Raw genomic sequence first — 14098 nt, 5'->3', positions numbered from 1 at the left:
AAACAAAAAAAGACTTTAAATATGGAATCATCTACAGTAAACACACTCCTGATCAAAAGTCTAAGACCACTTGAAAAATGGCAAAAAAAATCATATTTTGCATGGTTGGATCTTAACAAGTTCCAAGTACAGCTTCAACATGCAGCAAGAAGAAATGGGAGTGAGACAAAACATTTAATGAGCATGCAATTTATTGAAAACAAAGCTTAAACTGAAACAGGCTGTTTTACAGCTGATCAAAAATTTAGGAACACACCTCCAAAAAAGAGTAATGAGTAGCTCCACCGTTATTGTTGATCACTTTAAAAATTCATTGCGGCATGCTTGATGCATGAGGTGAGTGGGAACATTTTTCCAAGTGGTGAAGACGGCCACACGAGGGGCATCTACTGTCTGGAACTGTTGTCCATTTTTGTAAACTTCCCCAAAGGTTCTCAATCTCACTGAGATGAGGGGAACACACAGGATGGTCAAAAAGAGTTATTCTCCTGGAAGAACTAACTTCTCCTGCTGGCATTGTGTACTGTAGCATTGTCCTGTTGAAAACCCCAGTCGTTACCACACAGACGAGGGCCTTCAGTCATAAGGGATGTTTTCTATGCGCCATAGTGGAGCCATAATGATCTGGGGTGCTTTTTCCTTCAGTGGAACAATGGAGCTTTAGGAGGTGCAGGCGTCAAACGGCTGCTGGCTATGTCCAGATGTTGCAGAGACCATTTCAGCTGGGATCTGCTTGTCATGACAGTAACATTGGAAACCTTCAGGACCAACAATGTTAAATTTTTTCTCCTCAGAGAAAAAAACTTTCTTCCACCTTTCAATGTCCCATGTTTGGAGCTCTTCTGCAAAGTCCAAACGGTCAGTTCTGTGGCGTTCAAGCCCATTTGGAAAAGATATATAGAAATCTTATAAAGTTTGTATCTGTCTTGTGTGAAACGTGTATGAAAAGCATACAAGAGTGAAAACAGATATAAGATCCATTGAAAAATTATATAAATGAAACTTGTATGTTTTGGATACTTACTAAAACAATATATGAAAGTAATGAGAAAGTAGCCACTTTCATAAGTAAATCATATATGCCTTATATGATTCACTATATGGAGTAAACCAAATCTTATGCAAGTCTTTTATAAGTTTTTTCTATTTCTTTTCCATATGAGGAGACGAGACGAGACCTTTGAAGAAGGTTTTTGTTTTTGAAGCCCTTCAGTCTCAGATGCAGTCTGATGGTTATGGGGCTGCAGTCGGCACCAGTAACAGCCTTGATTTGTGAGAGACCCTGCTTATGCACTTCAACCCGACCACGTTCAAAAAGGGAAAGTTTCATGACAGTGTGACTACCTGATACTCCACATTTCTTCTTGTTGCATGTTTAAGCTCTACGTGGAACCTTGTTAAGATCGAACCATTCAAAATAATATTTTCTGCCATTTTTCAAGTGGTCTTAAACTTTTGATTGGGACTGTAGTTATTACTGAATCAGGTGACCATCATCAATATCATCATCACCATCCTCTAGTTATGCTGCCAGACTCAGGCTGCTGCAAGACTTCCCATGATGCACTGGGAATTTTATACGTCACCACTCCCTTTCATTAACTTGATTTCTCTCTTCTCAGGTTTGTTTCGTTCTCATCTCTGCTCCTATCAGAAGATTGCTGCTTGTCTGTGATCCTGGTTCTGTCTCGTTCTGCTAAAAGGGAGTTTTTCCTTCCCACTGTTGCTGATAGGGGATCATCTGATCAGAAAAGCCCCCTTATCTTTCATTTAAATGTAAAAATATAGACAAAAAATGAAGCTTTATATATGAAATCCATTTTCTTTCAACATAACTTTGACATAATTCTCCTCCTCTTCAGTGAGGCATGCTTGTTATTATTATTAAAATTATTATTACACCTGCGTCAATGACAGAAAGATAAAAATAAACGCCGTTTAACAGAACATGAAACATTACAACTTTTGTACAGTGAACATAAAACAGTCACAGGTACAAATATCTTTACATGTGACTGATAATCCAGAAATAAACCCATGAACTACGACCATCTTTCCACTAAAATCACACAAAAACATTTTGATGTTTAATGTTTCTCATTATAAGATGAATGAAAGAAGCTGAATTCAATGCTGTTTTTAAAATTTAGAATAAAAGCATGTCAACATTTATGCTTTATCAGTTTATGTTTGTCTCCTGCCATCTTAATCCCTATGTTTTCAGGCTGAGACATTTACCAAAGTTCCTGCCTCACTTACTTCCTGAGATTGTCAGTGAGACAACAACATCAAATTTTTATGTGTGTTGATTTGTCTGGTTGTTTTAATGAGAGAAGAAAAAGGTCAAAAACAACCCTGACACTATAAAACTTCCTTAAACACTGAAAAACGTGTTACAGTGAAGCTTCAAACAGACTCTATCGTTTATTGTTTTTCAAGGGAAAAAACCAAAATAGAATTGTTTCACAAAATGGGAACAAATTCAATTTAAAAAGTGACCTAAGAGAAATATACATTTATGCATTTGTACGAGCTGAAATGCTTCACTCCTCCCGTGACGCGTTCACAGTCCGATGTGTCAAAGAGTGTTCGCTTAAATGAGTGTAAATGGAGGATAAACAGCAGCCTTTTTTCAGAGCGAGGCACATCCGTTATCTCCGCACCGTCTTGCGGTTCTCCAGCAGCAGCACCACCAGCCGGCTCTTAAGCGTGGGTAGTTTGTTGCCATAGTTCTCCTGCAGAACGGTGTTCATCCGGCAGCGGAGGCTCCGCAGGCTCGGCAGCGAGCCGGAGTCCGGAATGTTCAGCAGCGTGTGAAACAAGTCCAGCCACAGGTCGCTGTGAGGGTTTCTGGGGGGGTGGGGGTGTTACCATCAGCACACATATGCACCAAAAACGAGGTCAAATAAAGACAAATGGGAGCTTCCTTTGAGCACTCACCTTCTAAACACGCCGTTCGTCTTCCACACGCCTCCTTCGTTGGTCACCTGCATGTACGTCCCAAACAGCATGCAGTACACGGTCCCCGCAATCCCAAAGTAGTCGGTCTGAAACCCAAACAACAGTCAGACCTTCAGAATAAAACTCGTTTTCCATCTTTAAAAGGAGTCTTCAACAAAATCTCCAGATGTTTATTTCTATAAAACATGTGGGGCTCCAGATGTCGTGGTTCACACATCGGGTGACATGCAAAAGCTCTCTGTTTGAGAACAGAAGGCGACAAGCCTTTTGGCTTTGTGTCAGGAAATGATCTGTTATATGAAGGCACAGCTGAAAATAGCCTCCTATTAACCATCAAAAACAGCCATCAGGTCATGAAATGTGTTCATGACACTTCCCGGTGTTCCTCTGAGTGTCTGAGGGACGCCTGAGAGTGATGATCAGCTGAACCCTATAATCCCCTTTAAATGGAGAGAACTCAGCTCATACAAGATCTACAAGATCATTTCCCATAACATCATGCTCTTTTCATTCAGCCAGCTGACTGAGTGACCTCCAGAGATGAAACTCATCATACAAAGACACAGGCTACCATCACAAACTATCAGCTGTGCAAATCTAAATATGAATTATCGCGAGGAAAATGAGACCAGCAAGACCTTTTTAATGAACCTGGAAACTTGATAAGCTGAGTTTTGGACTTTCCATTAGATTAACAACACTACAAAGTTTCCCGTACACAACTCCAGGGACAGAAACAACAAACACCGGGCGCTAACCCACAGAGACATTACTCTTAGCTCTCAAACACATACAGAGTATGAGAGAAGCTGCAGCTCAGGAAAAACCGCACTACTGTCCAATGTTGCTGAAACGTGACAGTGTTCGACCCTCCCTGTGTATGTTAATGCCTCTTCTTGTCCTTGCTGTGCTCACCTGGTAGTTCCACGGTTTTCCACTCAGCATCTCTGTGCACTGGAAGCCCGACGTCAGGCACTTGGCAGTGAATGCGGTGCCTGCTGGGAAGAGCTCCATGTCGATGCTCTGCCCGAGGTCGACAAGGACCAGGCCGTGGTCCGCGCTCTCTGAATCGAAACGCTTGTTCTCCAAGAACCTGAAGGACACGAGTGATGACGAGGCGTTTCAACAGAGCCTGAAACTGAAGTGTCGCGAGGGGAGGACCGGGCCTGCCCGCCTCACCTCTGACACTTTTAAGTTGCAAATACGAGCAGCGCAGAGATAAAAGCAGCGTGTGATTGGTACCTCTCTCCCAGCAGGAAGTTGTCAGGTTTGATGTCGGCGTGGATGATGTGGATCCTGTGCAGCAGCTCCACCATGTGGAGGATGCAGACGGTGAAGTACATGACGAGGGGCTGAGGCATCACTTTGTCACTGAGGGTTCTGTACATGTTCACAGCGTTCTGCAGGTGGAGCAACAGCATTACAGTGAAACAGAGAAGCTTTAAACTGACCGACTGAATAGTCTCTGCAGACTCCACAACAATGGTTTAAACCCTCATAACAACTTATGGGGGGAAACTGTTTTTATTATTAAGGCTTGTATTTGTAAAATTTGATACCAAATAGGCTGCTTGGCTTCAATTCCACTAATTAGAGCCCCTGAACTGGACGTCTGGACTGTGTGCTATTTTAGCCTTTTTGGAGCATTTTTAATGACATCATCTGACAAATAACAAGGCTGCTGTGAGGTTACCGTGCCAACAGACCGACCCACATGTCCAAGCTCAGCTGTGGCAAGCAAAACTCTAGTATTTAACGTTTCTCTTCCTTCATACTGATTAACAGTCTTTGTCATCCATGTTATGGATTCATTATGTGCTCAACTTATTGTTTAATTCACTGAAAAGTGACCACTAGAAAATTCTGTAACAAAAGTCAAGTTACGCAAACACAGATCAAATCCGAAATTATGGCGCAAAAACGAAGAAACCAACAAATTACTGGATTTTAAAAACATATATACAAAAGTAAATTTATATCCATAAATCCACACTGACGGTAACTGACCAGCAGGGTGCCGTAGCTGTGAAGCTCACCGAGCAGCACGCTCCCGTTGTGGAAGAGGTGAGCTGAGTGCATACTGCTGTAGAGGTGACGGACATCGGGCCTCAGCCGAGCGTCGAGCTGGGTGTTGATGTAAAACTCCCAGGGATTGGCCGGCTTCTGAACCTGCAGCGAGGACACATGTGAATCCTGCGGTCATGTCCAAATGTCTCTGAGAACACGGTTCAGTGAAGCATTTCTGAGATGATTCAATAAGATTTGTTTCACCACTACATTAAAAAAAAGAGATGAGTAACACAGAGACAGGGACGCGGCACTCTTCATCCGCAGCCTCACCTTTAAAACGGTCTTCTCTAAGGTCGCGGGGTTCGTGGCCTGGTAAACTGTCGCAAAGGCTCCCTCTCCAAGAACGCAGTCCACTCTGAGGGACTCCTTTCCTGTCACGACACAAACATTCATCGTTTCAATCAACACAGCGTACAGTTTTTCTCTGCAGCTGGATCAAAGCCAGACTTCCACACCTAACGGAGCAGGCGCTGCAGATCTTACCCATGCTGATGGTCATTTTTGGAGTGATGTTTGGTATGTTGCACTGCCAGGTGGTGCAGCGCGGATGGGTGGCGAGAGGTGGGCTGAGTCCAGACAGCAGGCTGGAGATCAGTTCGGTGTCCCAGGGATCCGACATCAGCTGGACTGCCCCCGTCTGGGCTTTCTGCGGCGTGTCACTGTTCATTGAGATGTCAGCGCTCAGCCTCAGCCCCCTCTCTGGACTCATGGGTTCGTCCTCCCTGCTGATTGATGTCGGGCTCATGGGCACGTCAGCACAGAGCTGTGGGTGCCCTGGACTCATGGGGAAGTCCAGATTCTTGGGCTGACGGGGACTCAGGAAGGCATCCAGGTCTGGCTCGGCCATGGCCTCTGGGCTCCTGATGGCTAGCCAGTCTGGTTTGAGAGCACCCTCGGGGCTCATGGGAACGTCACAGACCTGATTCTGGGCTTGCAGGGGGCTGCTGGGGGTCTCTAGGTCCTCCATGATCTGAAAAGGTTCGCTCATGGGTCTGCCTGAGATGAAGGAGGCCTGTTTGGGTGGCTGCTCGGGGCTTGCATACACCTCCCAGCCTGTCCTAGAGGAGTCGGCAGGACAGAGCGTCTGGTCCCTGAAGGACAGCACGCCGGGAGGAGGAGGCTGCACCATGGTGAGTGAGGACGCAGTAAGGCAGTGCTGGGCCGCTGCAAACTCCTCTCCCACGATGGTGCCCTGCCTGGCAGAGGAGGGCACCGTCTGGCCGACGGTGCTTTCGTCGGTCGGACTCTGCTCCAGGATGGGGCTAACAGAGGAGAGGACACATCTGTGACATCTGCACTGATAACAGTGACACGAATGGGCAGTGGATACCTGAAGACTGATTACCTCAGCTTTTTAGTCTGACGCCTCAGGTAAGCTTCTTCATCAGCTTCCCCTTCGCCACATTTATTCTCTGTGGGGCAGAAACACTTATTATTTAGGGAAACTTTAAATTACTTTCAGCTTGTTATTAAAATGAGACACGTGCGGAGGCTGCGGGAGGAATAAGCCGCAGGTTTGGCTCCTCTTACCTCGGTCCTCGAGGAAGTCGCTGCTGATAAAGGTTTTGCGAGTGAATGGCGTGGAGACGAACTGAGCCAGCATGGCGAAGTCTGTGGTGCTGTTGGGACAGGCGGCGAGCGAGTTGAGCGAGTTGTAGCGAGCTCCCCACATGGTGCTCTCATCTGGGATCAGATCTGAAGGAGTCTCCTGATGATGATCAGAAAAACAAGAGGATGTGAACCTGAAACAAACACACCAAACACTCGTCCAGAAATCTGGAATTTAGCTTAACATGAGAAAATTCACTCACGTTGGGTTTGTCTGCCTTTGACACCGGGATTTCAGCCAGAGCTCTGACTCCTTTAGGCTTCTCGGCATCAGCAGGAGCAGCGGCACTAAACAGCACAGGGACAAAATAACAGGAACACTTGGCTGTCATGAAGATGCACTTCATTTTATCCTCAAGGTTTCACAGCAGCACAAACATTAAGATGAACTGATCTACAAAAAACATACGACAGAATGAAATGTGTGCCGTTCTGCACCTTGACCCCAGCAGCTGAAAGAGTCCACGACAAACAGGAATTATTTAAAAACGGGGGTTTGTGGGTTTTTCTCATAAAATAAGTGAAAAATATGTCTGTGTTTGTTTTAGCAGCCTTTAGCAAACACCATTTCCCAGAAGCCTTGAGTGTTTGTGAACTAGGTCTCTCCTAGTAATGACATTTAAATCTCAGTGTGAGTTCAGTGAGACCTGAAGCTGGAGATCACATCAACATCTGAGTGGAAATCAAAAGTTAAATCCTCCTGAAAGCTCTTTTATTGCATTCACTACACGAGCTAACAGAGTAAACAACTGTTAAAAAAAAAGTCTATAAATTACCACCTTTGTTATTCATATTCAAAATTAAAAGCACTAAAGAGTCCCCGAGTCTTCTCAGGCTGAAGCACAAAATTCTCTTATCCTGGATAAGTAGAAGAAGATGGATGGATACAGGACATCCAGCACAGACAGAATATCACACAGGTACAAGTACATGGGAGTGTAACATCACAGCTGGGGTTTAGGGTGTCCACAGTGTGGGGGCCATATTTACCTGCCGTTTTCTTTGTTGTCGTCATCTTGAAAGATGGTGAATGGAGTCGTGGTGGGAGGCTTAGATAATGAGGAGGCTCCTCCTGCTAATCATCAGAGAAAGAATAATTAGGTTATCTGGAGCGAGACCAAGAATCAGTCTCGGAGGTTCAGGCCTGAGTTTTCTTTGACTCAAACAGGAGGAACATTAATTTTAAGCACTGGTGACCGGATCCAGTTAGATTCTGTGAAAATTATCCCGACTGTGTTCAGAGCCTATTTACCGCCTATCCAGAATCCGGCTTCAGACTCCTTCTCGGCAGCGTGGAGGACTGATGTGCTGCTGAACGGTTCCTCGAGTAAGGTCGGAGCCTGGAACATGTCCATGATCACGCCTGAGTCGACACAAAGAAGAAAACAACTCAGTGAAGGAGTTTTTACCACATCCGCCAAAGCCTGAACAGCAGTGAAGAGCAGTTTGATTAAAGGACAGAGACATAACATGAAAGTAACTCTTTGAATCCAAAAACATTAAATTTGACATAAAAACACCTCTGACGTGACAGCAAAGAGACAAACTGTCGTGCTCACCCAGCGCCTCCCGTGTGTTGACAGTAGGTGACGGCAGCACCCGCGACGGCGTGGCCTGAACAAAGCCGAGCGAGTTATTAGGAGTGACGTGAGACAGGTTAGCTGTGGCTCCCTGCGACACTGAGAGGGACAGAGAGGGCTGTGACTACATCCACCAGAGACACGCAACAGCTCGACAAAATAAAAGCACACTTACCATCAAGCTTGTCCTCAGGCTCTGCAGGCAGACCCACATCCCTGAGAGAAAGACAAGATCAGTAACGCATCTAAAATCATTTCAATCAGCCATCGAAACCAGTGAAATCATCATCATGTGTGCAGGAGAATTTCTAATAAAATCGGAATACAATTCGCACACGGAATGACTAACTGACTAAAGAGAAAGCTGCTTATTACTCCATTACTTATTGTCACAAACTTTATGGCACAGGCATCATGTAGTGATGAGCCCATCAGCAGGGCTTGTTAGCAGGGACTGAACTTTAACAGAAATCAGACTGTTCAATAATAAAACGATCGGTTCTCTTGGAGGGACAGAAAAATAAAAATAAACTTGTGTGGGAAACACGGCGTACGGGGGGGGGGGGGGTTTGTTTCCTAAAAACTGTCTCTGTAGCTGTTCTTACATCTCGCATTTTCATGATATTAAATATTAGGTTCAATGTTTTCCTTGCACAACCAGAAACCTATGCTCCACAGAGTATCAGAAGCAGCGTCGAGGGAGTTAGAGGGTACTCACGTTGCATTGTTCTCTGAGGGTGGGAGCCTGTCTGTGCTCTCAAAGCTCACAGGCTGCTGAAGTGACATATGTGGGACCGCTGAGGCCCAGAGGAGCGGCTCCCGATCTGCAGACTTCTGCAAACCCACGCCCCGCTCAGCTGGGACAGAGGGATGATGGGATGCCACCGAACTCAGCGTGTCAATGTTCTGCTGGTGAGGAGGTTCGGGAATGCTGGCGGCGGCCTCTTGGATGAAGGTCGGCTCGGTGTTTAATCTCAAGCCAAGAGAGCGCCGGCTGCTCAGACGGTTTGAGGGCGGAGGATGCTTGAAGGAGGTTTGGGTAAGACCCGGGTTCACATCGGCAGCCGTTTCTGCTGCAGGCGGCTGAAATAAAGAAGAAAAGCCTCTCAGACTGATGCAGTGAACCCGATGTGCTTATCACTCACTGTTTTCATTCTTGGATGCTGCTAGAGCAACTTTGCATGATTCGCAGCTCAGACTAATCCTTATTTGTCTTTTTTTTTCCTTATTATTTTTGCTGGCACTTTGGCTTTGAGCCTGAAGCTTAGGCCTCTGATGCACATCCAACACAGCCTATTGCATCAAGGTGCTTTTGTCTTACCTTTTGAGATGAAGTCTGTCTGATTTCAAGATCGCAGAAAACTTTCTCCAGCAACCATTTATTCCTCTCCTCAAACTCGCTCGGTGTCAGCGCTGACATGAAAACAATAAAAAGGACATTTACTAGAAATCCAGACAAGTGTTCGCAGCACGGATTTATTTTAGCTGCAGAATTAAAAACTCACTGAAGTCTGTCTTGTCTTTCTCCTCCTGCTCACGGAGCTTGCGGAAGTAATTCTGAGCTCGGGCCTCTTCGAAGCATAGCTCAGATTCGTCGCAGACGAGATCTTCTACCGTGTACTCAGACACGGTCTGAATGCCAGAGCCCTGACTGGTGGGAATCGTCCCAGAAGTCTCAGAGCGAGAGACTCTGTGAGCGACAGAAGAAATCAGGTGACATCATGCTGTTAAGATCCTCGAAACTGTGCGAGTGTAGATGAATGTAAAGTGAAGCTCTTCTGCTTCTATTCTCTGTCACAGAAAGCCCATCCCAGTACACGAATTTTTACATTAACTGGAAGAAATTCCACATGAATCAACCCCTGTGAGCCCAAAGCCATCATCAGGCAAAGCTACTCTAGGATCAACAGCTGACATTTGCTACATTATGACTTTCTAAGATGCTTATTCCACCTTTGATGAGATAAAGAAGACAGATTTAAAAAACAGAAGATCTTTTTCCAAAAAATTCCAAATAAAACAAACAAACCCTCCTAAGACACTTTTATTTACTGTTCCTGTGGTTAATGTAAATCTAATTTGCTTCCAGAAACACAGTTAAAGGGTGACTTAAACTCTTTTTTTCCCTATTTCTGTCTTTGAGCCTCTTCCTTTTTCATCTCATGGCTGTAACATGTTGTGTTGGTACGAGCGCACTCTGCTGACATCAGAAAAAGGAACCCCAAAAACTGAGTTCAGTGTTTCACTCACATGTCGATGAATTTACTCGCAGGTGGTTTGGAGGGACAGTCCACAGACATCTGTGACAGAGGACGCACAGTGTGAATGGAAAAGCAGAAAATGGCATTCATGCACAATTAGGATGAAAAACCAGAGATAAACACACCTTGTTCTGAGTGACAGGCTCTCTGTGGGGCACCTGATTGGTTAAATTGGAGTTCTGCAAAGGGTTTCGACTTCCTGCTTCATAAAATATACATATAAAAAATAGTCAGACAGTAGAGCAACAATAAAAATTTCTAAAGAAAGAAATCCAACATTATATAATAAAGGAACTTTTAAATAAACCATCTTACCGGACACTGCAGTCTCACTTCTGGTTCTGGTCTGAAACTGCCTGCAGATCAGAGTTTCTGTTAGCCCACAGTATATAACATACAGCACAGTAACATACCGCTGTCACTGCATGTGTAGAGTGACTACACACAGCCAGATATCATTCACATTAGAAGACCAGATTAATATCCAGGCTTCAGTTGTTAACACAGACTTTAAATTCTTTCACTTCTTAATTGCACCATCCCTAAAAGATTACAGCAATATCAGAGTTTCCACACCCCAGATTATGTGAACGTCCTGCCCGGACGAGAGTGACGTAAATGCCATCATCAGAGGGTGAACGTGAGGCTCAGAGCAGATGCTCACACTTTATTATTGCTGGGACTTTCCATCATGCTTCCTTTAGACCAGGAGACTCAAACTTAAATGAGCTGTGGGCCACTGCTGGCACGGTCACCTCATGCAGGGCTCTAGACCAGGGGTGGGCAACTCCAGGCCTCGAGGGCCAGTGTCCCTGCAGGTTTTAGATGTGTCCTTGAACCAACACAGCTGATTTAAATGGCTAAATTAGGTCCTCAACATGTCCTGAAGTTCTCCAGAGGCCTGGTAACGAACTAATCATGTGATTCAGGTGTGTTGACCCAAGGTGAGATCTAAAACCTGCAGGACACCGGCCCTCGGGGCCTGGAATTGCCCACCCCTGCTCTAGACTAACTTTTTGCCGCGGTTGCACTGGTGTGCCTAACTTTTTTTCTTAGGTGCACCAGCACAAAAGTTAGGTGCACCCAAATTTGAGAAATTGAGAAATTAGGGCCCCGGAACGTCTTGCTCAGACCAGAGTGATGTAAATGACGTCATCAGAGAGTGAACACGAGGCTCAGAGTGGATGTTCACACTTTATTACTGCCAGGACTTTCAAGCTGCTTTCATGCTTCTTTTAGACCAGGGGTCTCAAACTTGGGACTTGGGACCAAACTTGTGTTTGACAGCTGCCTATGTCTGCGTACAAGTGTAATTCTGATCTTAGTCATACAAACTGAAGAAACTATATCCAAATACCAAGACCACACCAGTGGTGATGCCTGACAAATGAACATCGGCAAATCTCATGTCGTGCAGAGCTGATGGCAGATGTTCAGCGTTCTAGAATTCAGCACTTTCAAGAGCACTGTAAACTCAAACAAATACTACAGTATCTGATGTCTGCAGGTTCCTCAACATTTTTAGTAGTTACACTGAAAACAAACCACCGGCCACCATAATGATAGCTGCCCACTAGTGAGACCACATATGTGCGTGTCATTTTAATACTTTTAATACAATAACAGGCTGGCAGTTGGGTTAACAACAACTACACCACAACACAGAGGTTAAACCACTTCCACACATTTCCACTGGCATACTTTCTCTACAAAACACTCTGAAAGGTGTCTACATAGGCCAGACTCCCACCGACACTGGCACAGACAGCTTTGTATTTAACCGTCTGAGGTTACCACGAGAAACTTCGTCTCACTCTTCAAATGCTTACTTGTATTCATGGAGAACAGTGCTGGCTGGATGAGCTTGGTTCTCCAGCGCTTTCTGGTATACTGCATCAGCCTGTTCATGCAGTCCTCTCTGTTCAAAGTGCTGAGCCCAGGCCACATACAGGGCAGCTGTCCTGGTGCCGACGCCCCTACTGAAGACCTGACTGTACAGGGAAACAGGGTCCACGTAATAACTTGCCTGTAAGACACAGTGAGGCGAGAAAAGAGCTCGAGTAAGACTTTATCCAACTTAAAAAGATACAAACTATGGAGACAACTGTAAAAATACAATGTTTTAATCAGACTTACACATTTGATGCAGTAGTTCACATATCTGATGTCATTCGCGTATTGCTCGACATTCAAAAATCTCTGGATGAGACGCTCAAACACCAGCAACATCCCTCTGCCACCATCTGCAGGTAGCCTCTGCTCCAGGTACTCCACAAACCTAAAGAAGCACCCAGAGAAACTTGCCTTCAGTACTTCTCATTTTGAGTACATCTTTTTGTATTAAATCATCAAAAAATGATTCACAATATTTTTAAGACAGACTATTATTGTATTTTATTAAGATATTACGAAGTTATTTATCTTTGAGGCTGGTTGGTTTGCTGTTTTGTGTGCTCTGAGACAAGCAAACATTTGTGATACATATATTCAGCCTTAATATCCAAAAGTGTTATTAAATAACCTAAAGCTGGAAATAGACGGTAAAGAACAGGAAGTGTGACTTTGAAAAGTAAATCCAGGTCTACTTCCGACGTCAACACTCAAAAATGAAATAAGCGCACGATCATTTGTTGTGTACCTCCTGTGTTTAAGGCTGTCTCGTACACTCTTACAGGTTTCAATATGATTTCAATGGTTGCAGGACTAATAACTTTTCCTAAATTACTATAAAACATTACACATCAATGAAAACAGTCGAAATTCTCACTTGATCCAGGCGTCCAGTGGGTCGTCACCTGTGTATGAGGTCAAACTGTTTTCAAAACGCCTGAAAGGTAGAAGTATGAGTAATTAAAACATGTCTGACAGCTACGTTGTTTATGAATTAGTTATAAAACATCCATACATTCATGTTAGCACTGAAGCTAACCCCTTCAATTGAGCTAACAGCGGCTAACGTCCATGTTCCATCGTGACTTACTGTAAATACGAGGCGATATCCATTTCGCTTTAAGTTAAAAAAAAAAAAAGTTCTCCCAAGAAAACCGATAGTAAACTTTTTTGTAGCACTTAATTCCTCTGGTTTGATTGTTTGCTAAAAAATTCGCATATTTAGCCTTGTTGTTGTCCTCCGAGCCGCTAACGTTCCCCTTACATTTCAAATTTCGCGCTAAGCCAATAGCGTTTCAGAGGGCGTAGGAAATCCACGCCCATAACACGTGACGCACAGGCGTAAAAAAAATTAAACAAAATGTATTAAAAACATCACACAAACTGCCGTCTATATTGCCCATTCTGTGAGATTCCGTTTATTTTACTGAGAAAACAATGCTAAGTTTTACTATTGAAAATTTGAAATGGACGAACGCCATGATTTTAATTTACAGGTTCTCCAGTTCAAGGATCAAAGTAAATAAGACTTTACTTCGAAATAATCAGGAAGCACCTGGTGTCTATGTGCTTAAACATCTTCACAATAAAATTGCAAGAGAAAAAATAATCATCTGAAATTAATTAATTTACTCTAAAAGCAGTGTTACATTTACACGTACATTGTATAGAATATACATTTAAACAAGCAGTATATTTAAAATAAAATACAGACATCTCTTTGTTGTA

At 44.1% G+C, this 14098-nt stretch overlaps 1 protein-coding gene across 7 annotated transcripts; it reads right to left on the bottom strand.

The window, feature by feature from the left end:
- Window positions 1–1802: 1802 nt before the first annotated feature.
- Window positions 1803–13652, bottom strand: bub1 (BUB1 mitotic checkpoint serine/threonine kinase). Of its 7 annotated transcripts, none has more exons than XM_084952929.1 (24): window positions 13461–13652; window positions 13248–13307; window positions 12617–12758; window positions 12310–12506; window positions 10796–10836; window positions 10606–10682; window positions 10470–10519; window positions 9725–9909; window positions 9541–9632; window positions 8938–9302; window positions 8395–8435; window positions 8199–8318; window positions 7892–8002; window positions 7630–7714; window positions 6843–6927; window positions 6562–6739; window positions 6377–6443; window positions 5515–6293; window positions 5302–5402; window positions 4969–5130; window positions 4204–4361; window positions 3877–4054; window positions 2941–3047; window positions 1803–2850 (listed from the first exon to the last, which is right to left on the bottom strand). In XM_084952929.1, exons 1-24 carry the CDS (start codon window positions 13481–13483, stop codon window positions 2652–2654), a joined length of 3603 nt encoding a protein of 1200 aa, XP_084809055.1. In that variant the 5' UTR covers window positions 13484–13652; the 3' UTR covers window positions 1803–2651. The 7 variants fall into 7 exon arrangements, with proteins under 7 accessions (XP_084809055.1, XP_084809058.1, XP_084809057.1 ...); XM_084952932.1 differs by having other exon boundaries at window positions 7630–7711; XM_084952931.1 differs by having other exon boundaries at window positions 10606–10679.
- Window positions 13653–14098: the final 446 nt, after the last annotated feature.

This window comes from Perissodus microlepis, chromosome 15 (assembly GCF_051167445.1).
Source record: "Perissodus microlepis isolate ML-2025 ecotype Zambia chromosome 15, ASM5116744v1, whole genome shotgun sequence".
NCBI lineage: Eukaryota > Metazoa > Chordata > Actinopteri > Cichliformes > Cichlidae > Perissodus > Perissodus microlepis.
Note: the sequence above shows the minus strand (reverse complement) of the source record. Positions and strands in the feature narration are given on the sequence as shown.